The sequence below is a fragment of the Danio rerio genome, chromosome 10 (genome assembly GCF_049306965.1).
Source record: "Danio rerio strain Tuebingen ecotype United States chromosome 10, GRCz12tu, whole genome shotgun sequence".
In the NCBI taxonomy this organism is placed as follows: Eukaryota; Metazoa; Chordata; class Actinopteri; order Cypriniformes; family Danionidae; genus Danio; species Danio rerio.
Window position 1 is genome coordinate 44,457,501 of NC_133185.1, and position 23,490 is coordinate 44,480,990.

The 23,490-nt window shown below is 37.1% G+C and overlaps 2 protein-coding genes across 4 annotated transcripts in view; one reads left to right on the forward strand and one right to left on the reverse strand.

Moving 5' to 3' along the window:
- Window positions 1–12,849, forward strand: part of foxred1 (FAD-dependent oxidoreductase domain containing 1) — a 22,644-nt gene extending 9,795 nt beyond the window's left edge. The window contains exons 7-12 of one of the 2 annotated variants that reach the window (XM_073914031.1): window positions 3,136–3,212; window positions 3,344–3,504; window positions 5,359–5,488; window positions 5,575–5,679; window positions 5,863–6,125; window positions 12,546–12,849. In XM_073914031.1, coding sequence (XP_073770132.1) covers window positions 3,136–3,212; window positions 3,344–3,504; window positions 5,359–5,488; window positions 5,575–5,679; window positions 5,863–6,117 — 728 coding nt within the window. In that variant the 3' untranslated portion in view covers window positions 6,118–6,125; window positions 12,546–12,849. 2 annotated transcript variants of the gene reach the window in all.
- Window positions 8,165–23,468, reverse strand: cry5 (cryptochrome circadian regulator 5). 2 transcript variants are annotated; one of them, XM_005155405.5, is made up of 11 exons: window positions 23,422–23,468; window positions 20,875–21,122; window positions 19,884–20,078; window positions 19,698–19,816; window positions 19,458–19,612; window positions 17,592–17,732; window positions 16,686–16,853; window positions 14,466–14,606; window positions 12,507–12,658; window positions 10,138–10,349; window positions 8,165–8,892 (listed from the first exon to the last, which is right to left on the reverse strand). In XM_005155405.5, the coding sequence occupies exons 2-11, from the start codon at window positions 21,087–21,089 to the stop codon at window positions 8,831–8,833; spliced, it is 1,560 nt and encodes a 519-aa protein (XP_005155462.1). In that variant the 5' UTR covers window positions 21,090–21,122; window positions 23,422–23,468; the 3' UTR covers window positions 8,165–8,830.
- Between the last annotated feature and the right edge of the window lie 22 nt (window positions 23,469–23,490).

Sequence of the window (23,490 nt, forward strand, 5' to 3'; positions counted from 1 at the left end):
TAAAATCAAATTGGTTTATTATTATTCAGGGTGTCTTAAAATGATTTAAAGTTGATAAATCAATTTAGAGAAATTTAAGGCCTTTAAAAAGTATTTAGAGGTCTTAAATTCTGTTTCAAGTTATTTATTTTATATCATTTTTGATCATACAATGTATAGTTGTATGCCAAAATTTGCCTGAATGCTGTGCAGTTTATGAAATCATAAAAATCCTGCTACATTTGACGTCAGCGTTTCTTTTGTTTACGCAGTAGCGCAACGTTGTTTCTGCTGTTCTATAAGCGCCACCTGCTGGCTTAACATTTTTATTCACCATACGAATAATGTTTTAGTTTAGGATTAGTTTTTTAAAATCATTATTTAGTGAAAAATACTGGAAATTTATGTCGCCAATGTTACCAGTCGAAACCTAAAGTGGCAATGAGGCCCTAAAATGAATAGAAAGAGTCTTAAAAAGGTCTTAAAAGGTATTGAATTTTACTCTCTGATTCCTGTATATACTCTTTTATTATTATTTAACGTGGAACAAATTATAGATCTGGGGCCTCGTGTATCAACACTACGTACGCACAAAAACTTTGCGTACGCCAGATTTCGATTAAACGCACATTGCTATAAAGGCGCCATCTGAAGACGAATGTGCATAGTTGAATCGATACATTTCCATTCAATAAATGTGCAAATAATATGTGATGCTCAAATGCGCATAACATAATACACTCATTAATGATTCCTACTTGTCTTCCTTGTGATGAAGAGTAGCCAAAATCTGATGATGTAGTGGGTGGAAAAAAAGAAGAACGAGTTCATCAGACGCTGTATTCGAACCGGGTTCATGATCGAACGTGTCAAAACATGTTGCCATGCGCTTCACGAGCTACGCCACAGGGGTCGCCACAGCAGAATGAACCGCCAACTTATCCAGCAAGTTTTTACGCAGCGGATGCCCTTCCAGCCGCAACCCATCCCTGGGAAACATTCACACACACATTCACACACACACTCCTACACTAGGGACAATTTAGCTTACCCAATTCACCTGTTCCGCATGTCTTTGGACTGTGGGGGAAACCGGAGCACCCGGAGAAAACCCACGCGAACGCAGGGAGAACATGCAAACTCCACACAGAAACGCCAACTGAGCCGAGGTTCGAACCAGTGACCCAGCGACCTTCTTGCTGTGAGGCGACAGCACTACCTACTGCGCCACTGCTTCGCCCACGCTGCTATAAACACTGTAAAATTTTCTGCCTTTACATCAGACCATTTCTTTTTTGATTCACTCACAGTGCGATGTTCAGACCCAACTGCGTTAACCGCGTTAGCTAAACTCTCCCACTCTATTTTTTTCTTTTGTTATTAATTCCGGAGGACAAACTTGCAAATAACACCGTTTTTCTCCGGTCTATCTCCGAAAGGAGCAACTCCAATTCACATTCTGTTCACGTTTTCTCTTTTTGCTTGCTTTTTCATTTGGTTTTGCCAAAGTAGAGTCATTAGCACAGGGCTATTCAATTGGCAGCCCGCGGGCCGAATCCGGCCCCCGAGGCACTTTGTTCCGGCCCTCCAAACAGTGTGACCAAGACATCAAACATAAATTTAGTTCAGTCAACAAACGGCCGCTATAGTTTTGAAGTTACGTGCATCTGTTCAGTAACGGCACGAGCTGCAGTTAAAGGCTGCACAGAGCGCGAGTCATCATCAGCGAGTGGTGCGGGCAGCCGAAAACATGTTTGTAGAAAAGGCTATTTGTACAATGCACTGATATCGTTTATAGGGATGTGACGATTAGCCGATTTCACTATTAACTGCGCTTTAATTCGTCACAGGTTATTAATCGTTAAGTCTTCTCTGAGCGCATTTCTGTTGCACGGAACGAAACGAAACCGCTGCAAAATGCCAAGTTGCCTGTGCGCCAGTTTTAAGTTTGAAGTACACCGAGGCTAATGTACGCACACAGGATTAACTATAGCAGCGGACGTTCCCATATCACGTCTTTTCCGCTTATAAGTTTTTTATTTCTAATGTAAGAATATATGACAATATCCGGGCGCACGCAGTAGAAAACATCTCAGGCTGAGATTGTGCATGCCTTTCAGTGCAATGTAAAGAAAAGATATGTTAGACAAATTATTATTAACATGATTATGTATGCATGAACGCAGATGGCAACAACAGTTAATCTAAATAGCTACTTACCCAATATAAAGCTTGAAATTAAATTAGGCGTGATAACCGTGAAATAATGATTATTTTTCAGATTATTTTATATAATCGTACAACCAAAATCTATAATTGTTGCATCCATAATTGTTATGCAGTTCAAAACATGACATATGAATGTGTCTGAATGTAGCCTACTTCAGCAATGCACTGCTTTTGTTGTGCTCTGAAATACAACATTTGAATGTTTGTAAAAAAAAAAAAAAAAGTTTATCGTACAATGCACTGATGTTATGTAGTTTCAAAAGACAATATATTAACATTTTAATGTAGAAAAAGCCAACGTGGGTTACTTAAGGAGCAAAATATAAAGCATGTGGACTCCTACGCAGTTGTGTCATCACTTATATAGCAAGTTAAATCTTTCCGGCCCTTCGTTTGGGATGCTTTTCATGAACCAGCCCCCATGACAAACTAAATGAATAGCCCTGCATTAGCATATTCATACGGGGGAGGAGGCAGGGAGGGGTTTTGCGCTCGTGCACGTGCGCTCAGTTTTACATTAATTCAGATGTACCAAGAGAATATGCATGGGATTCCATGTACGCAGTGGTTCATACATCTGAATTTTTAACTGCGTACGCACATTTACAGCTTTGTTTGTACGCAATGTTTTAGTATGAATTTAACGCAAGTCTTCGTACATGAGGCCCCTGGTCTATAAAATCTGTTTAATGGACTAGTCTATTTTAGATCTAATTTTATTCTTTTTTAAATATAATATTAGCCATTAGTACTTATTCTTTGGCTAATAATTTAAACTACGGTGGCAGAGAGAGCTCAAATGTGCTTATAATTCGTATTAATCTGTTGAACTCTAGGGGAGTTGAAAAACAAGCCTATTTCAAAAAAACTAAGAGGTTTGTTTGTAAAAATTCACCTTGTATTGATCGTTTTAAATGTGTTTTTTAGGTTTCAGATACAGCACACAGATCGCAGAAGTTGCAGAGGGAGACTTTGTTGATTTCAGAAGGATAAAATGTGTCAATGTAAGTCTTTACACGTACATTAAGCTTTTCAGAAAATGCCGTGCTTATATAACACACTGTTTTGGACCTAAAATGGACTGCTTTTAAAATGAGCATTAATAGTATTAATAGTAAATGAGGTGCTGTTCTAGGTGCGGATGCCCAACAGTCTGGAGTATCAGCCAGTCGAATGCCCGGTTGTGGTAAACGCAGCGGGTGCAAACTCGGGGAAGATCGCTGCCATGCTGGGCATCGGATTAGGCCCGGAGGAATCCGTATCTGGAATTCCATTTCCTGTGGAACCCAGGAAGAGGTCAAGACTCAAGATCACCTTTTGGGAATTTTCTCACAAACAGTGGCTGTATAGTTATTGGCAATGACTCACTACTTGCTTGGATGAATAAGTATTGCCAATTATTCAGAAATGTATTTTAAAAAAATATATTATTATTCATACAATTATTAATAATAGTAATCACCATCATTTGTAAAAGTAAATTATTATTCATACAAATAAATAAGCAGTAATTCTAAATATTCAGAAGTAAATGTTTAAATAATTGCATTAATATATTATTTAATTCCTAACGGATTACCTTTAGTATCACATAATTATTTAATTTTTGTTTAATTATTATATGGATTATTGTTGTTATTATTATTAACTTTATTGCCAATTATTCAAAAATGTAATTTAAAAATATATATTATTGTAAAATATTATTGTAAAAATAAATTATTATTCTTATAAATCATTTTATTTGAATTTAAATGAAAAATCAGTGGTTAAAAATATTCAAAGTAAATGTTAATCATTTTCTTTAGTATATTTTTTTTATTCCTAATGAATAACCTTTAGTATTACATAATTATTACATTTTTATTAAATATTTAGTTAGTATATAGATTATTACTATAATTATAATTAACTTTATTGTCAATTATTCAGAAATATAATAATACAAATATTATTATTAATAAAATATTGTTGTAAAAATAAGTTCAAATAAATTCATATATATGAATAATAATTTAAGTGAGCAATTAGTAGTTCTAAATATTCAGAAGGAATTTGATTGAAATAATTTTATTATTATATTATTTTCTTCCTAATGAATTACCTTTAGTATTACATAATATTATATATTTTTTTTCTTTTTTTTGTTAATGTATAGATTTTTAGTATTATTGTTATTACTAATATTATTAACTTTTATTATGATGATCATTTTAACCTTATTTAATTTTATGAATGTATTCTAAGTAACTTAATTATATATTTTATTCTACGTATATTATTAATGAAGTTTTGTTCTTTTTAAATTATAATTTAAATATTAGAACGACAATTTATTTGTAAAAGTAAATCATTATTTATAGAAAATATTTCAATTTAATTTAAATTCACAATTCTAAATATTCTGAAGTAACTAACTGTTGAAAATATGCATTAATATATAATATTACTCATTCAATTATTTTCTTTTCGGATCAGTCCCTTTTTTAATCTGGGGTCGCCACAGCGGAATGAACCGCCAACTTAGCCAGCACGTTTTATGCAGCGGATGCCCTTCCAGCCGCAACCCATCACTGGAAAACTTCCATACACACTCATTCACACACATACACTACGGACAATTTATCTCACCCAATTCACCTATAGCACATGTTTTTGGATTGTGGGTTCCTTTATTATTCAATACTTATTTACATTTTATGTATTATTCCATTTTATATATTATGTATATTTCCATTTTTTATAGATTATAATATTATTGCTTCATTCATTATTATTAGTGCTAATAATTATTATATATTATAATTAATGCTATTAAAAATTTATATTATTTAATTTATAAGTATATTCTAGTATTTTAAATTATTATAATATACAGACTTTTTTTTTTACTTTTTTTTTTTAGAAAATATATTACATTATTAAATTAAATGAAGTAAGTTTATATTAATGAGCAGTTGTAAATATTATAACTACTCCCGTTCATGCATTCATTCTCCAAACCTCTTATCCTCTGTAAGATTGATCGGATGCCGTATGCCATCACTAATTTATTATTGTCACCAAGTTATTAATTATAGTTTGTAAATTTAGCTCCAATCTAATATACAAATGATATATTATTAGTAAATCCACCGATGTCTCCTGCAGGTTTGCTTATGTGGTTCATTGCCCTGATGGACCGGGTTTGGACACTCCGTTTCTGATCGATTATTCAGGGGTTTACCTGAGGCGAGAGGGACTGGGAGGAAATTACATCGCAGGAATGTCACCAGAGGAGGTACAGACACTGAAATGGAATTAGCACCATCTGCATTCATTCATTTCACACATTTTTTTCATGATTTGATGCATGTTTTGATGCAGACAGAAGAACCGGATATCAGTAACCTGGATGTGGACCATGAGTTTTTTCAAGAGAAGGTCTGGCATCATCTGGCTCACCGAATTCCTGCTTTTGAGAAGCTGAAGGTGAGATTTAGCATGCAAAATTGTTCTTTTTTTATATGCATAATGTCTCATACAGATAGAGACTTACAGATCTTACACATGCTTCATATTTAACTGCGACTTTCAGCCATCTGTGGCATATTTTCAGTAAAATACAGTCAATGTTAAAGTAAACATGTTGCTGCATTCTGCTGTATTTGTCAGGTTTCAAGCGCGTGGGCTGGATTTTACGACTACAACACCTTTGATCAGAATGGTATTTTAGGACTGCACCCTCTAGTGGCCAACATGTACTTCGCCACAGGCTTCAGCGGTCACGGTTTACAGCAGTCTCCTGCGGTGGGACGTGCCATCGCTGAGCTCATTCTGGACAGAGGATATAAAACCATCGACCTCAGTGCTTTTGGCATCAAACGGATCATCAAGAAGAAGCCCATACTGGAGAGAAACATTGTGTGAGGAAGACGGTATGTGCAGGGAAACTCGCTGGAGAAACTGAAGCGATGTTTCAGATGGTGATTCAGTTAAGTAATGAAACAGAAACTTAGATTATTGGGAGATTAAAGGGTTAGTTCACTCAAAAATGAAGGTTCTGTTAACAATTACAACTTGTATAGCATATGTTTTACACAGCGGATGCTTTTCCGGCTGCAACCTAGTACTGGGAAACAACCATACACACTCATACACAACAGTCAATTTAGTTTATTCAATTCACCTATAGAGCATGTCTTTGGACTGTGGAGGAAACCAGAGCACCTGGAGGAAACCCACGCCAACTCGGGGAGAACATGCAAACTCCACACAGAAACGCCAACTGACCCAGTCGGGGAGTCGAACCAGCGACCTTTTTGCTGTGAGGTGATAGTGCTAACCACTGAGCCACCATACTTTACTATAGTATGGTTTAAAAACACTATAGTATTTTTTAATGTGAGTTTTCTGAACGTCTGACCATTGCTGTCTATTGAGGATGAGAGAGCTCTCTGATTTCATCTAAAATATCTTCATTTGTCTTCTGAAGATGAATGACGGGAAATTGAAAAGGCATGAGGGGTAGTAACTGACAGAATTGAGATTTTTGGGTGAACTAACCCTTTAAAGAGGAAAGTGATAAATGCTGCTGGAGTTTCAACCAAATTCACCGTGCAAAAAAATCATTGCAATACCAACAAGAGATCAGGAGATTCAGTTGCGTCTTTGAATTTGCATATATTTGAATATGCATACGACAGATTCATCTTTTAGACTGTTTTTAGGTTGCCATATTCATAAAGTTTCAGAAATGAACACCAAAAACAATCGTAAACTTTAAAAGTTTGTCTTCAAATTTAAATCAGACCTGATGGACTGAATTTTATAAATGTGTACATGTTATTGTTTGTTAATATGGATGTGAAAACGCATAAATATTGTGGAAGAGCACCAACAAAGATCCGTTTTATTCTTGCATCATTTTATTTCCTTGGGTATTTATGCTTATTTTCTAGGAGGGAAATCATGCAAAAGTTTGAGCACCCCTGATTATTACCATCATTTCAGTTTCTAATCTGCTGGCTTTTGGATGAACAACTTTTTCGTTCTGAAATACCATTTTAGTCACATAGATTATTGTTTAATACCACTCTTCTACTGAATTTGTGAAATGGCTCTGCAGCGAGCACCCTCTCACAAATAATAACTTGACTTCTAGTTGATCATTTGGAAAAGTGGCAGAAGGTTGACTTTTTTGATGAATCATCTGTTGAACTGCATCTCAATTATCACAAATACTGCAGTTACCCACATGGACCCCGCATGGACCCAAGATTCTCACAGAATTTTTTCAAGTTTGGTGAAGGAAAAATCATGGTTTGGGGTTACATTCAGTATGGGGGTGTGCGAGAGATCTGCAGAGTGGATGGCAACATCAACAGCCTGAGGTATCAAGACACTTGTGCTGCCCATTATGTTACAAACCACAGGAGAGGGCAAATTCTCCAGCAGGATGATGCTCCTGATACTTCAGCCTCCACATCAAAGCTCCTGAAAACGAAGAAGCTCAATGTGTTCCAGCATTGGCCAGCCCAGTCACCAGACATGAACATTATTGAGCATGTCCTCAGTAAGATGAAGGAGGAGGCATTGAAGATGAATCCAAAGAATCTTGATGAACTCTGGGAGTCCTGCAGGAACACTTTCTTTGCCTTTCCAGATGACTTTATTAATAAATTATGCAGATATGTATGTATGCAGTCCTCCAAGCTCATGGGGTCAGACACAATATTCATTCTTCTTCCACTGCACCATGACTTTATATTCTATACTGGACATTATTTCTGTTCAGTGACAGACCTTACTGTCCTAATGAAATCATTAAAAATCAAGGCGTGATTATATTTTATTTTGGTAAAATAAGCGTAATCTAGAGGCCTTTGCTTTTCATATAAGCCTCTTCTGTTACTAAATGATCAACTAGAAGTCAAGTTATTATTTGTTGGTCCTAAAATTGGATAGGCGACAAGACTTTTGTCAGGTAGTGTATGCTTTAATATGTATAGAATCATACATGTAAATAAAATACATATGTTCACTTACAGTAAAAGATTATTTATGTCAGTTTATTTTCACACACACACACACAGGTTTAATCAATCCAGCAGAAAATCACTTTGCATTTAAAAGGATGGACAGTTGACCCAAAAATGAAAAGTCTGTCATTATTTACTCATCCTCCATTTAATCCAAACCTGTTTGAGTTTCTTTCTTCTGTTGAACAAAAAAAAAAAAAAAAGATATTTTGAGGAATGTTGAAACGGAACAACCATCCCTAATAAGGTTGCTTTTTCCTCCAACAATCTTCAAAATATCTTGTTTTGTGTTCAACAAAGTAATAAATTCATAAAAGTTTAGAACTCAAAGTGTGAGGAAATGGTAAGGAAATTTTTATTTTTGGGATGACTGTCCCTGTAAGGCACACGTATTTACAGCATCTAAATAGTCAATAAAATGTAAAGTGCCGTAGCGCTTTAAAATAAGAAAGTAAAACTATGACAGCTAAGCAATCCCAGCTAAACAAAAATGTATATTTATCCTTAAACATGCAAGTATGTAAGTAAGTTAAGTATAAAGAACCATTATTGACCTATGGAAGAACATCATATACAAATAATAATGATGAGAGAACTCAGATTTATCTCTTTGCCTTCTTCTGAAACATCTCCTTGATGGATGGACTCGCTTTGCGCTTTTCACCTGGAGAAAAAAAAACAAGCATCAACATCATAACCAAAAGTGTCAGGAAATAGTCTATATACATACATACACTCACCGGCCACTTTATTAGGTACACCTGTCCAACTGCTTATTAATGCAAATTTCTCAGTCAATCACATGGCAGCAACTCAAAGCATTTAGTCATGTAGACATGATCAAGACGATGTGCCGCAGTTCAAACCGAGCATCAGAATGGGGAAGAAAGAAGATTTAAGTGACTTTGAATGTGCCAGACGGGCTGGTCTGAGTATTTCAGAATCTGCTGATCTACTGGGATTTTCACACACAACCATCTCTAGGGTTTACAGAAAATGTTCCAAAAAAAATAAAAAATCTAGTGAGCGGCAGTTCTGTGGGCAAAATTCCTTGTTGATGCCAGAGGTCAAAGGAGAATGACCAGACTGGTTCCAGCTGATAGAAAGGCAACAGTAACTCAAATAACCACTCGTTACAACCGATGTCTGCAGAAGAGGATCTCTAAACACACAACACGACCCACCTTGAGGCGGATGGGCTAGAGTAGCAAAGGACCACAGCGGGTGCCGTCCTGTCAGCTAAGAACAGGAGAGTGAGGCTAAAATTCGCACAGGCTCACCAAAATTGGACAATAGAAAATTGGAAAAGCGTTGCCTGGTCTGCGACATTTGGATGGTTGGGTCAGAATTTGGCATCTACAACATGAAAGCATGGATCCATCCTGCTTTATCCAGGCTAGTGATGGTGGTGTATTGGTGTGGGGGATATTTTCTTGGCTCACCTTGGGCTCATTAGTTCCGTGTCAACAACACAGCCTACCTGAGTATAGTTGCTGACCATGTTTATCCTTTTATGAACACAGTGTACCCATCTTCTGATGGCTACTTCTAGCAGGATAACGCACCATATCATAAAGTGTGAATCATCTCAGACTGGTTTCTTGAACCTGACAATGAGTTCACTGTACACAAATGGCCTCCACAGTCACCAGAGCTCAATCCAATAGAGCAGCTTTCGGATGTGGTGAAACGGGAGATTCGCATGATCATGGATCTGCAGCAACTGTGATGCCATCATGTCATTATGGACTAAAATCTCTGAGGAATATTTCCAGTACCTTGTTAAATCTGTGCCACAAAGGAGGAAGGCAAAAGTTGGTCCAACCCGGTACTAGTAAGGTGTACCTAATAAAGTGGCCAGTGAGTGTAAATGTGAATAATATGAATATTTCTATGTCTAAACCATTACCTTTGTTGATGGTTTTGTCTTCTGGTGAGCGTTTCGCATATGCTGCTTTCATTCTCAGAATGTTCTTTTTATGGACAACCTCATGATCCACAATAGGACGAGGGTAGTCTTTTCCGACAATGCATCCTGCTCTCTCCTGAACACTCCGAGGAGCTTTCCAGGGTTCATAGATGTACTCGGTGGAAAACTTCTTCAGCACCGGCAGGTATTTCCTGGAAGACATGCAAGATAACATTTAGGAAATAGTTCACATAAACCATATTTTGTGTAAAATGTATGGAAGCCTGTTTCTGCCACTGAATAAATAAAATCTTTTAAAAAATTATGAAGTCAGAACTGCGAGTTAAGTTATAATTCAGAGTTCTAAAGTCGCAATTTTGAGTTATCAAGTCAGAATTGCGAGTTATAAAGTCAGACTGCAGTTATAAAGTCAGAACTGCGAGTTATTATAATTTTTTTTTTTACAATGTATTTATTTTAATTTATTTTTTTTATTCAGTTTTTTTATTAAGTATTGCACTGACGTACAAATGACGAATTGTATTTAAAGGAACACACCACTTTCTATGGAAATAGGCTTATTTTACAACCCCTATAGTTAAACTGTTGAGTTTTACCATTTTTGAATTTATATAGTGCGACGGGAGCACTTTTAGCTTAGCTTAGCATAGATCATTGAATCGGATTAGACCATTAGCATCTCGCTCAAAAAAAAAAAGTGTTTGATCATTTTCTTATTTCAAAAGTTCGCACTTAGCTGATGCTTGATAAGGTAAATGTGTGTTTGATGTGCTGTCCCAGGAGAAAGCCCTCAGTTTGGAATCCTCAAGCCTGGGGCTCCCTCCTTTAGTCAGGAGAGAGGGGAGTCTGAGCTCAGCTAGGTCTCGAGAACTCCCGTTAATTGGCTAGGAAAAGAATGGAAGAAGTTGGAGTGGATAGGGGGATTCTTCAAAAACGAAGATGACTAAGGTAAGGAGAGTGAACTATTTACGTGTATTTAGATTCATCTGATTGGTTGGTCATGTGATTGTTATTGCGAGCCCAGTGGTAGTCAATCATAAGCATGTGATCCTCTTGAAATTTCTACACTTAAGTAACACTTCTGTAGATACAACATATACTTTTTTGCATTTGAGCGAGATGCTACTGGTCTAATACAATTCAATGAAATACAATTGATGGTAAGATAAGCTAAAAGATCTCTCACCGGACACAGATATCAGCTGAATGGCTTCAATGGTAAATGGTAAAACTGAACAGGTGACTTGTAAAACGAGCCTATTTCCAAAACAAGTTAAGTGTTCCTTTAAAAATAATGTATAGTGTACCCTAAATTAAAAATGGATCACTCCACAATATTTCCACTATTCACCGATCACAATTTTGAATAAGAATAAAGCAAAATTTAACAATCTTAATACAAAAGGAGGCGTAAAGTTGTTCTAAGGCAGGGGTGTCCGAACTCAATCCTGGATGGCTGGTGTCCTTGAATGTTTAAATCCAACCCCAATCAGACACACCTGGGCCCATACTAGGCTTTAGAAACATTTGTGTAGATGCGATTAAAGCAAGTTGGAGCTAAAATCTGCAGGACTCTCCAGCTCCGGCTCTCCAGGATTGAGTTTGGACACCACTGGTCTACGAGGTCGGATGCATGTACACAAATTGCAAAAAACTTGGGATAAACTGGATTCATTTAAAGGGATAGTAAAGGAAATAAAAATGCAGTTATTATTTATTCAACCTCCCCTTGGTCTAAACTAGTTTGAGTTTTCTTTCTTACGCTGAATACAAAGGAAGATATTTTGAAGAATGCTGGGGGGAAACAGCTATTACTTCCATAGTATTTTTTGTTCTTACAATGGATGTTTGGCTGCTTTTCCCCCAACATGATTCAGAGTATCTTTTGTGTTAACAGAAGAAATACATTAGAGAAAATGGGCTGCATGGTGGCGCAGTGGGTAGACCAATCGTGTTAGTGGAGTTTGCATGTTCTCCCTGTGTTCATGTGGATTTCCTGCGGGTGCTCCGGTTTCCCCCACAGTCTAAAAACATGCAGTACAGGTAGGGTAAATTAAATTGTCCATTGTGTATGAGTGTGAAGGAGTGTGTATGAATGTGTCCCAGTGATGGGTTGCAGCTGGAAGTGCATCCGCTGTGTAAAACATGTGCATTAATAAAAGGACTAAGCCGAAAATAAAATGAATGAATGATAAATGAGGATATTTTGGGGTGAACTATCTCTTTAAACTAAACCAAAAAAACAGCAGCGTGTGTGAAATTAGCAACAAAAGGATGTCTATTTTACAAAAGGAGTATCAAAATAAAACAAAACATGACTTATATTAAGAATGCAGATAAAAACTAACTTAATGTAATCCCCATGTTTGTCTGTTTTCTTTCCAAAGGCGATAGGAGAGTAAACTCGGAAGTACTGATGGAAGAACGTGCTGGCGGAGAGCCACTGCCAGTTTCCTGCATTCAGCGACCAATCAGAATCCAGCAGCAGCTCCTCGAACACCTTCAGATGAGAGTGAACAGGTTTATGATGATATCTGAACCAAGCTTATTTTAGTAAACAAAGACTAAAACTACTGGCCAAAAAGGCATTTTTGTTATAGCTGAAATCAAATAAATCACAATAAATGGAAAAATACAACTTTCAAAAGTCACTGGACAAAAGTACTGAAATAAAATTATGATTAGCAAAAATAATAACAATTGTTTTCAGAATTAATAAGCGCTCATTCTGTGGCAGAAAACTGACCTTAGATGTAGCAGCAATAAATGGCAAAAATAAAATTTCATCTTTTCTTAAAAAATGTTAACTAAAAACACGATCTTTAAATAAATATTTGTCTTAATTCTTAGTTCAGTGTCTGTTCAAGCTATCAATTTACTTTTATTACTAAGAGATTTGCACAAAAGTTAATGTAAGCTGTGTTAACTCTCCAATGCGGTGTTCACACTAGAATATTCACATAAATAGACGCGTGAACATTTTGAGTTTATGCATTTCATTCATTCATTTTCTTTTCGGCTTAGTCCCTTTATTAATCTGGGGTCGCCACAGCAGAATGAACTGCCAACTTATCCAGCACGTTTTTACACAGCGGATGCCCTTCCAGTTGCAACCCATCTTTGGGAAACATCCACACACTTATTTACACACACACACACACACACACACGTACACTACGGACAATTTAGCTTACCCAATTCACCTGTACCGCATGTCTTTGGACTGTGGTGAAAACCGGAGAAACTCGTGATCTTCTACAAGCGATCTTCTAGCTGTGAGACGACAGTACTACCTACTGTGTCACCCTACACATTTCATTTGCGCATCGAATTCACTTCATTCACGCGTCAAATTCACCTCACAATAGATTCAGATTTGCATCATGGGCAGGGCTTCTGTCTGCCTGGTGACTAGTTTCGTTGCTAAATGGCTAACATGGATTTTATTAAGATAGTACTTGTGCGTTATGTGCTTTTGGAAGGGTGAAAAACATCGTATTTTCATTCGGTGCCATGTCTGAATCCACTAGATCCTTCAGAGGTGCACCCAACTATTGAGTTCATCAACTCCACAAACTATACCTGGATGATAGAAGCTTTCAGCAGTGCTTTAGGCCTAGCCCAGCCCAGTTTGATAAACTGTTGTCTATTGTCAGCTTGAGGATATCCCCCCTCAGGATACCAACAACAGGCACTACGTCATTATCAAGCTCCTACCAGAACAAGCTCCTGATTGGTTAATGCGGCGCGAATGTCCGCTGTAGTTCAAATTTTCCAACTCAAGTGATTCGTGTAAAATGGTCAACTCATGAATCATTTCCTAATTTCTGTTTAATGAAAATATTTTTCCAACACATTTCTAATCATAATAGTTTTAATAACTCATCTCTAATAACTGATTTATTTTATCTTTGCCATGAAGACAGTAAATAATAGTTGACTAGATATTTTTCAAAACCCTTCTATACAGCTTAAAGTGACATTTAAAGGCTTAACTAGGTTAATTAAGCAAGTTAGAGTAATTAGGCAAGTCACTGTATAATAAAAAAAGAAAAGAAAAAATTCCTTGCTCTGCTAAACATCATTTGGTAAATATTTGAACAAGAAAAAAAAAAGTTTGCAGGAGGGCAAATAATTCTGGCTTCAACTGTATAGAAGTGTCAAAGAAGTTATATAAAATGTTCACAATATATTCATCAAATTTAAACGTAGTGTCAAAATAAAAACTAATTTAAATACATAACTATAATAGCCTTGGTCTGAACTATCAGTGTTTTTCATAGCTAGTAAACAGGCCCAACACAAACCTTCTGGCCCTCCTCCCAGCTGATCCACAAGTCACCTCGGGTCAGAAAACATGCGACCGCGTGCCGGGCCAGATGGTGGATCCAGCCCTCCTGTCGTAACTGAGTCATGATGGCGTCAATGAAGGGAAACCCGGTCCGAGCCTGAATTCACACAATCAACATTTAGACTATAAACAAAGTTCATCAAAATGGAGATCAGTTAAAACAATGTTATACATTACCTGAAAAAAATCTTGTTGACTATCCAAGTTTACCATGAACAATTAATAACTTGACTTCTAGTTGATCAATTGGTATTAGAAGTGGCTTATATGAAAGGCAAAGGCCTCTACACTTATTTTATCAAAATAAAATATGATCATGCCTTGATTTTTAATTATTAAATTAGGACAGTAAGTTCTGACTTTGCTAAGACAAAAGTCTTGTCACTTAATGGAATAATGTCCAGTATAGAATATAAAGTCCTGCTGCAGTGGAAACAGAATGAATATTGTGTCTGACTCCATCATGAGCTTGGAGGACTGCATCCATACATCTCTGCAATGACTCAAATCACTGATTAATAACATCATCTGGAATGACAAAAAGTGTTCTTGCAGGACTCCCAGAGTTCATTAAGATACTTTGGATTCATCTTCAATGCCTCCTCCTTCATCTTACCCCAGACATGCTCAATAATGTTCATGTCTGGTGACTGGATGGCCAATCTTGGAGCACCTTGACCTTCTTTATTTTCAGGAACTTTGATGTGAGGGCTGAAGTATGAGGAGTGCTATCCTGCTGAACAATTTGCCGTCTCCTGTGGTTTGTGATGCAATGGGCAGCACAAATGACTTGGTACCCCAGGCTGTTGATGTTGCCATCCACTCTGCACTCGCATCCTCACAACACATGCAAATACAGAAACGCACTACAAATAGTGCAGACCACAACCGAACCCCCAAAAAAGTGACGAATGCAACTGCTTTCTGTTTAGAGTCAGTGGTGTTGTCGGAGATCTAAAAGATGAGGGTTTTTTTGTTCATTTTATCATCCTGGTTGTACGCTTCCTTTTTATATAAAGCGATGTTCTGTATGTGCATGTGTTGAGGGAATTTATAAATTGTCTAATTGATATCTTAGTTGCTCTTAATTTTAGGCCCCTAAAACTCAGTTTACACTAATACGTTTTAGTTTTAAAATGCATAAGTTTAGCTACGGTTACGCCTTCTGTCCACACTCCCCCAGAGTCTTTGAGCCCCAAAAACAGATTATTTTAAAAATGCTGAGAAGTCCGTTTTCATTTTAAATGCGCATCCAACGCTTCATTTTTGACGTTCCGTGTCAGGGTGGATGAGGGAAAATGAACACATCTGAAAACGGAGCCGTGGCTGCAGACAGTTGCCATCTGGATCTTTTCCCTCAATAATAAGTTCACAATGTTCAGTCTTGCATCCTTTCCTTAAGTTCAAACTTTGCAAGAGCCTCCACCGCTGAGACTGCAGCTCTGCACAAGACTTTTGGCCAGCAGAGAAATTAAAATGGTCGTGCCCATCTGAGTCTGGTTTCTCTCAAGGTTTTTTTTTTCTTCACTCTCCTATCTGTGAAGTTTTTTTTCCCCTCTCCGCTGTCGCCACTGGCTTGTATGGTTCAGGATCGTTAAAGCTACACATCGATGAATTGGCTCTTCAGTGTTTGGAGTCTCAGTAATGATTTAAACCACACTGAACCAAGCTAAACTGAACTGAACTTAAACACTAAAAACTGAACTACCATGATCCAGTTACTATGACCATTTATGTGAAACTGCTTTGACACAATCTACATTGTAAAAGCGCTATACAAATGAAGCTGAATTGAATTGATATGGCTAACAAACTCCCGAGGACACATCGGGTAAAAACAGTGTATTTTATAACACCATTCACATCACCCAGGCTATGTTGTTTCACTTTCTCAACAATAAAATAAAAACATGCTATTAGGAACTGCCTATTTACATTTTGATATTAACTTAACAGACATTAAAAATGTTAAGCCGTTGTGTAGCTACATATTTATATGACCGTCATCTTCACTGTATGCATAATAATAACAAAACAGAGCCTAATTAGCAGTACATTTGAGCTCTCTATACGTTGTGTTCCATTTGAGATCGTCAAAATTACTTTGTGATAAACCATAAATGTACTTTGTTATTATATTTTGAAAGCACTATAAGCTTATATAAGCTAACTTTACCTCTCTCCATGCTGCGAGGTGCTCAGGATTGTTGTCCCAGTCCACCTGCACACAGGCAGAGTTTCCCTCCATTTTGTTGAAGTTTGGGATCCCGACGGCAGTCGTGTAGAAAAACTCTCTCCACAGCAGCTGGCCATGCAGAGAAACCGGAGGATCAGAGTGTGTCTTCTGCAAAAAAACAACACACTTTCAGCCACACCAGGATCATGAACAGGTACAGGTGTCCTATTATACTTTATTTTTTATTATTTTAAATCAGGTGTATTTGCAATTTTGCATTAACTAAATAGCATTCATCAAATAGCAGAGAACTTCATTCCTGAATGTGTCTATAAAATAGCTCAAAATTGTATAAATGATTGAATATAGCATGCTGTAAATGCCCTTGTTGCCCATTCATTTTGTGTGTCTTTTTAAGGGGGACCTATTATGCCTGTTTTACAAGATGTAAAATAAGTCTTTGATGTCCCTGGAGTGTGTATGTGAAGTTTCAGCTCAAACTACCACACAAATAATGTTTTATAACTATTTGAAAATTACCCTTTTAGGCTTTGATCCTAATTCTGCCTTTTTGGTGACTGTCGCTTTAAATTCAAATGAGATTGTGCTCTTTTCAAAAGAGGGTGGAGTTACAGATGTCTGAGTGTCAGCATAGTGGCAGATTCAAAAACAAGACTAACGTCCTATGCTAATGAGGGAGAGATCATCACTACTGGGCGGGGCTTTCCTAATCTAAAGAACCCAACAATGAATGTCAAAGTGTTTCTGCAGACTGTTTTTATCAAGCTTTTGCATTAGATATTACAGCAACAACTAACAAAATATAAACGTGCGTTTTTGCAGCCTTGTCGATCACACATGCACTCAAGTTGACAAATTACTAATGTAACTCAAGCAGGCACACACCCCTCTGTACACGTCTGCGAGCCTCCACCAGAAGGTGCGTGCAGACAAGCAGCCGAACCGGACGTAGGGGCTCAGGACGGTGGTGCTAGGGATCAAGGAGTTTGGGGACGTCTTTGGCTTCTCAAACTTGCACACCCAGTTCTACAAAAAAAAAAATAAATAAATAAATAAAAATGATTACTTAAATGGCAGGAATGACTTTTATATTGTAATAAATGGTATATTCGCTTGATGTAGCTACTCAAGTAAAAAACAAATAATAATAATTAGTATTCGACACGTCATAGGATTTCTGGAAAATCACAGTTTTTTTTAAAAGCTCTATTACATAAGTTAAGGGAATTGTTGTTGTTATTTTGTCGAAGTCATAGAATATCAAGAATCACTTTAAACTTTAGTTTCCATTTATCAAAATGTTATTTTTCTGTACCATTTTCCTTTGTTTTGAGACTGTTATGGTGGCACAAGATTTTGTTTTAATTATCCATTGCTGTTCTTATAATGGCTATTAAAGGCATACAAAATGACATTCAAGGTTAAATTGTTATAAGAATGTTTTATTATTTGTACTAGTCATTTTAATATAATATTATTAATACATAAGCACAACAGTGACTTGTTTTTTTTTTGCTTCATTAGATGTCATGAAAATTCAACATTTTAGTATAAGAAACTAAAGGAAATGTCAGGGAATATGATATTTGGCTTTGTTGTGAATTTCTCTAGTCTGGCTCAGGGCACCAAACAGTTGTGAAATTCTAAGACGAGCCCAAAAAACCAGGGAGAACTTTCGGTATCTTCAAAGCAGATTCCTTTTAATAAGAAGAACTCAGCATAACTGTGGCGTCATCGAAAGAAACTCTCAATTGGTACAACAGACACTCCGTTTAAATACATTTGTTACATGTCGGTGGAGACGGTCTAAAACAAAGCATGCAAATGAAGTGTTGTTGTCGGCAGGGTAACATGTTTTTCCAGGCCCGATCTCATCAGCATATAAGTACCCATTCGGGATACATTTTAGCATTAAAACAGTGTGCTAATGATGTTCCGGAGACAGAAACCGCCCGATCAGTTGATCGACTGGAGAAAAAAATAGACACTGCTGTGCTGTGAAACTGACAATTTGCATAATCTAACATTTTATTATTATTTATTGCTATCATAATAATACTATCACTGTAATTATTATTTATTGCATTGTCATTGGAATCACCAAATGTTGATCTCAGTTATATACAATTATACATTCCATTTATATACAGTTGAGTTTTTAGCCTTCCTGTCTATTTTTTCCCCCAATTTCTGTTTAACGGAAACTATTTTTCTCAACACATTTCTAAAGATCATAGTTTTCAGAACTCATTTCTGATAACTGATTTATGATGACAGGACATAACATTTGACTAGATATTTTTCAAGACACTATTCAGCATTCAGCTGTAAGCGACATTTAAATGCTTAAACAGGTTAATTAGGTGAGCTCGAGTAATTAGGCAAATAGTTGGATAATGATGGTTTGTTCTGTAGAAGTTCATGAATATTATTAAAAGCGGCTATTAATTTTGAGGTTAAAATAGTTTTAAATATTTTGTTTTTATTCTAGTCAAAATAAAACCAACAAGACTTTCTCCAGAAGAACAATTATTATAGGAAATACTTCAAAAAGTTCCTTGCTTTGTTAAACATCATGTGGGAAATATTTGAAAAAGAAAAAAAAAATCCACAGGAGGGTTAATAATCTTGACTTCAACTGTGTGTATACATTATTTTAGAATTATTTGTGTATTTATCATGTCAGGCTTTAGATTTTCAAATAACATAAATATACTTCTGCTGCCTGTGAAATGTGTTGGGGGCTTGTACCGTTCTCTCCATGTGCTCATCTAGTCTGCGCAGAGCTTCCTGTTCACCACCCGGGAACAAATGTGGCCCTAAGGATGACGTATCCAGTCCAAGATCCTCAAGAGTTGGGATCCCAAACTTTTCTTCATGATCATCAGAAAGTGGAGTGGACACACCTTCCAGAGAGACAAGCATTACATAACGGAGAAACCCAATTATGAATAATTTAACAAGCATTCCTAAAAGATATCCTTGTTGTACCTCGCATGTCCTCGTTGGTTGGAGCAGGAATGGGTTTTTTAGGGTGACCCATGGCCTTCACCACACTTTGCAAGCGAATGTAGGTCATGGGAGTCTTGCCATTGTTCTCATCGATAATTCTGTTTGAGAACGCAGGTGAGTATCTGAATTTCATTAGAGTCTGATTGACAGATTCTACCATGTTACCTGTCGATGTTGTAGAGAGTATGAGAAATCTTTGGAGTAACTTCCACGCCGTATTCCTTGGCCAGCTTCATGACTTCTTTGTCTCTGCTCTGACTGTACGGCTCTGTATCAACCTCGAAAGTCAAACGAGTGATCTTCCATTGCTTAAAGAGCTTTGGGAGAACCTCTGTGGGCGACCCTCTGACGACAAAGAGCCTGGAGATGCATGAAACTACATATAAGCATGTTGCATGAGGAAAAAGCATATTTAAGTCTGTGTGAAATCAAAACGTGCAATGTTTATTTTGCTAACTCACATTGTCATTCTTTAGGTGAACTATTAATCTGCAAGTTAATCCACTGAATTTTTTTTTTGGTAATCTTCAATTAAATCTGAGCATTTACTTCTGTATTAGGAGAGGTGGTTCTTCTCTGTTGTTGTCAGTTTGACTGCTTTAGCCACAATAATCTTTTAAAGATTTATCTTTGGCCTTTTTGCGTTTATTGGAACAGTATTGAGACAGGAAGAGAAGTTGGAGAGAGAGAGAGAGAGAGAGGGAGGGGTGTAGGGTAAGGAAATGTCCTCGAGCCGGGACTCGAACTCGGGACGCCCTGATGTGCTACTGCACCATATGTCAGCACGCTAACCACTAGGCTACTGCGCCGACAAAGCCACAATATTCTTAACCCCACCCCTTTTAGCATTAGTGTGCTATGAGGGAATGATGTGCAAAAGGAAGCTCCACCCCCTACTCAATATTCGGTTTTAGTTGGAAGTACATCATGCGTCTCAAACTCGATTCCTGGAGGGCCGCAGCTCTGCACAGTTTTGCTTCAACCTTAAGCTAATCAAGGTGTTCAAGACTACTAGGAACTATTAAGAAGGTATGCTTAATAGTTTGGAGGTGGAAATCCTCAGAGATGTGGCCCTCCAGGAATTGAGTTTGAGACCACTGAAGTTCATCAACATGCTGAAATAAAAGCCAGTTCGCGCAGACTTTAAACTCCATACCTTGAGTTGAGTTTCTTCAGACTGGAGTCCAGATCCTTGAGGGCTTCAATGAGAAATCTCCATCGATTAATGCCGATGCGAGTGTTTTTGGGGAACCAGGGGTCCAGCAGGAACAGGGGGTAGATGTGTCTACAGTCTTTCAGAGCAGCGATCAGAGCAGGGTTATCATGCAAACGCAGCCCCTTGCGGAACCAGTGAATGGTGTTATGGCTCATCGTTGTCGCCTTTGGACTATGGAGACCTCCACACTATTAGAAAGACCGAAAAGACAACGGAAAAAAGGATTGTAAGTTTACTCAAGTTCAGCTACAACAGGGTTGCCCAAAATCAGTCCTGGAGAGGCGGAGACTAGGGTTGTCATGATACTGGAATTCGAAACTAATCACAATACTGAAATTTTTAAAGCGGCCATTTCCCGTAAACATTTGAGCGCTGTTGAGAATGTTCTTAAATCTTGATTTGCAATTGCATTTACTTGCTTAACAGAAACGACTGTGATTGGCGTGAAGGTCATCAGTTCATCGAACTCACCGCTGTTAACCATTTAAACACAGACTAGGTATGCAACTATTATAGATTTTGGTTGTACAATTATAGTCCGAGGAATAATAACGATTTCGTGATTATTATGCATTCATTGATTTCAAAACGGAGACACGGTGGCGCAGTGGGTAGTACGTTTACCTCACAGCAAGAAGTTCACTGGTTCGAGCCTCGACTGGGCCCGTTGCCGTTTCTGTGTTGCATGTTTCAGTTTGCATGTTCTCCCCATGATTGCGTAGGTTTCCTCCGGGTGCTCCGGTTTCCCCCACAAATCCAAAGACATGTAATATTGGGTAGGCTAAATTGTCCGTAGTGTATGAGTGTGAATGAGTGTGTATGGATGTTTCCCAGTGATGGGTTGCAGCTGGAAAGGCATCCACTGCGTAAAACATGTGCTGGATAAGTTTGGCGGTTCATTCCGCTATGGCAGCCGAGGGTTAATAAACCCGGAGGGCCGGTGTCCAGCAAAGTTTAGTTTCAACCCCAATCAGACACACCTGGCCTAGCTAATTAACCATTTACTAGGCTTTCTAGAAACATCCTTGCATGTGTGTTGAGGCAAGTTGGAGCTAAAATCTGCAGGACACCGGCCCTCCAGGACCAAGTTTGGACACCCCTGGACTAAGCCAAAAAGAAAATGAATGAATGATTTCAAAACACTACGAGTTTAGAATATCAAATGAAAAATTCCTTATATTTTACAGTAAAAATAAATGACAGGTTAGAGTTCACCAAGCTTGAACTTTGCACAGCTGCAACCTGTGAAACCTAACGCATGACCCCGCGTTTCTGGTCTGACGCATTCGCGTGCGTTTGAATGTAAGTCTATGGGGAAAAAAGTCAAGTGTGACCGCAGCTTTACCTGTTTTTCAAACAAGCCTAAAGGGCTTAATTAGTTTGATCAGGTGTGTTTAATTAGGGTTGGAACTAAACTGTGCAGGGCTGCGGCTCTTCTGGAAATGAGTTTAACATCCCTGATCTAACTAATGCTGTGACGACGACTTAATATTTGGGCAATAATTCCAAAATGAATGTCTAACCATTATAAAATATTAATGATGATGAAGATTATAAGAATACTACTAACAATTAATTACATTTCTCATTACCATGCTACTTGGAATTTGCTTGAATGTGAGTTATCCACTTGATAAAAACACTGCAAAAACACTTTGACTGACATCCATGAGCTAATGAGCCCCGCCCATAAACTATAATCTGCCCTCTTAAAGGTAAATTCAGCCCAAAAAATGGATATTCTGTAATCAACATCGCTTATTATTAGAAATTGGGACGCAGTTGTACCAGCTTAGATGTACCATTTTAGTGTGCACATTAAATTAAATGGAGAAAAGTTTTTTTTTTTTTTTTTTACACAAAAATTAAGGATAATAAATAAATGTGTTTGTCTAACGTTGCTTTAATAATTCAAATAGCGTTAGGAAAAGGAATGGTCAAATATATAGGTGAAATAGTGTTTCATTTCAGTTATAACAGATATAGTAGTAAAAACTGAACGTTATTATTTGGACCTACGTTAAAACACATAAAAATAAAAGAATAGTTTTTACTTATTGTTTCTTGCTGATGAACAGAATCCTTAAAATGTATTTTATTATACTACCAAATGATAAATATTCCAAACGTGCCAAACATTTGTTTTACTTTAAGCCACTTTATTATTTATTTTTCTAGTGTTTTGTGTATTAAGTCCAAGACAAGTTTCCTGAAAAGTACAAGTAAATATAACTCAACTTATATAGTAAAAGTATTTGATCTCTTTTTATTATTAACATTATTATTATTTTGGATTCAAAGTTTTACCCGTGCATCGTTCAACATTATTATTAGGTTCCTCGTACATTAACGTTAATTTCCATCGCTTGGTTGCGTCTATGTAATCAAACATAGAGACATTCTGAGACAACAATGCGTTATAACTCAACTCTGCATGCTCTTTAGCTATTTTAATTAATATATATTCATATATTTGTCAGTACTTACGAGTCTTCTGATTACGTGAGCTCTGCTTTGCGTTTTGTAACAGCTTCCCTGGCGTTACAAAAGATGTGT

Bases quoted from the DNA above. Each gene is read 5' to 3' on its own strand.
- cry5 (XM_005155405.5), bottom strand. From the start codon at position 21,089: ATGAGCCATAACACCATTCACTGGTTCCGCAAGGGGCTGCGTTTGCAT. The intron at 14,607-16,685 runs GTAAAGTTAGCT...GTGTGAATTCAG, and splicing joins ACCTCGCAGCATGGAGAGAG to GCTCGGACCGGGTTTCCCTT. The intron at 10,350-12,506 runs GTTAGTTTTTAT...CATGTCTTCCAG, and splicing joins AAACATGGGGATTACATTAA to GAAATACCTGCCGGTGCTGA.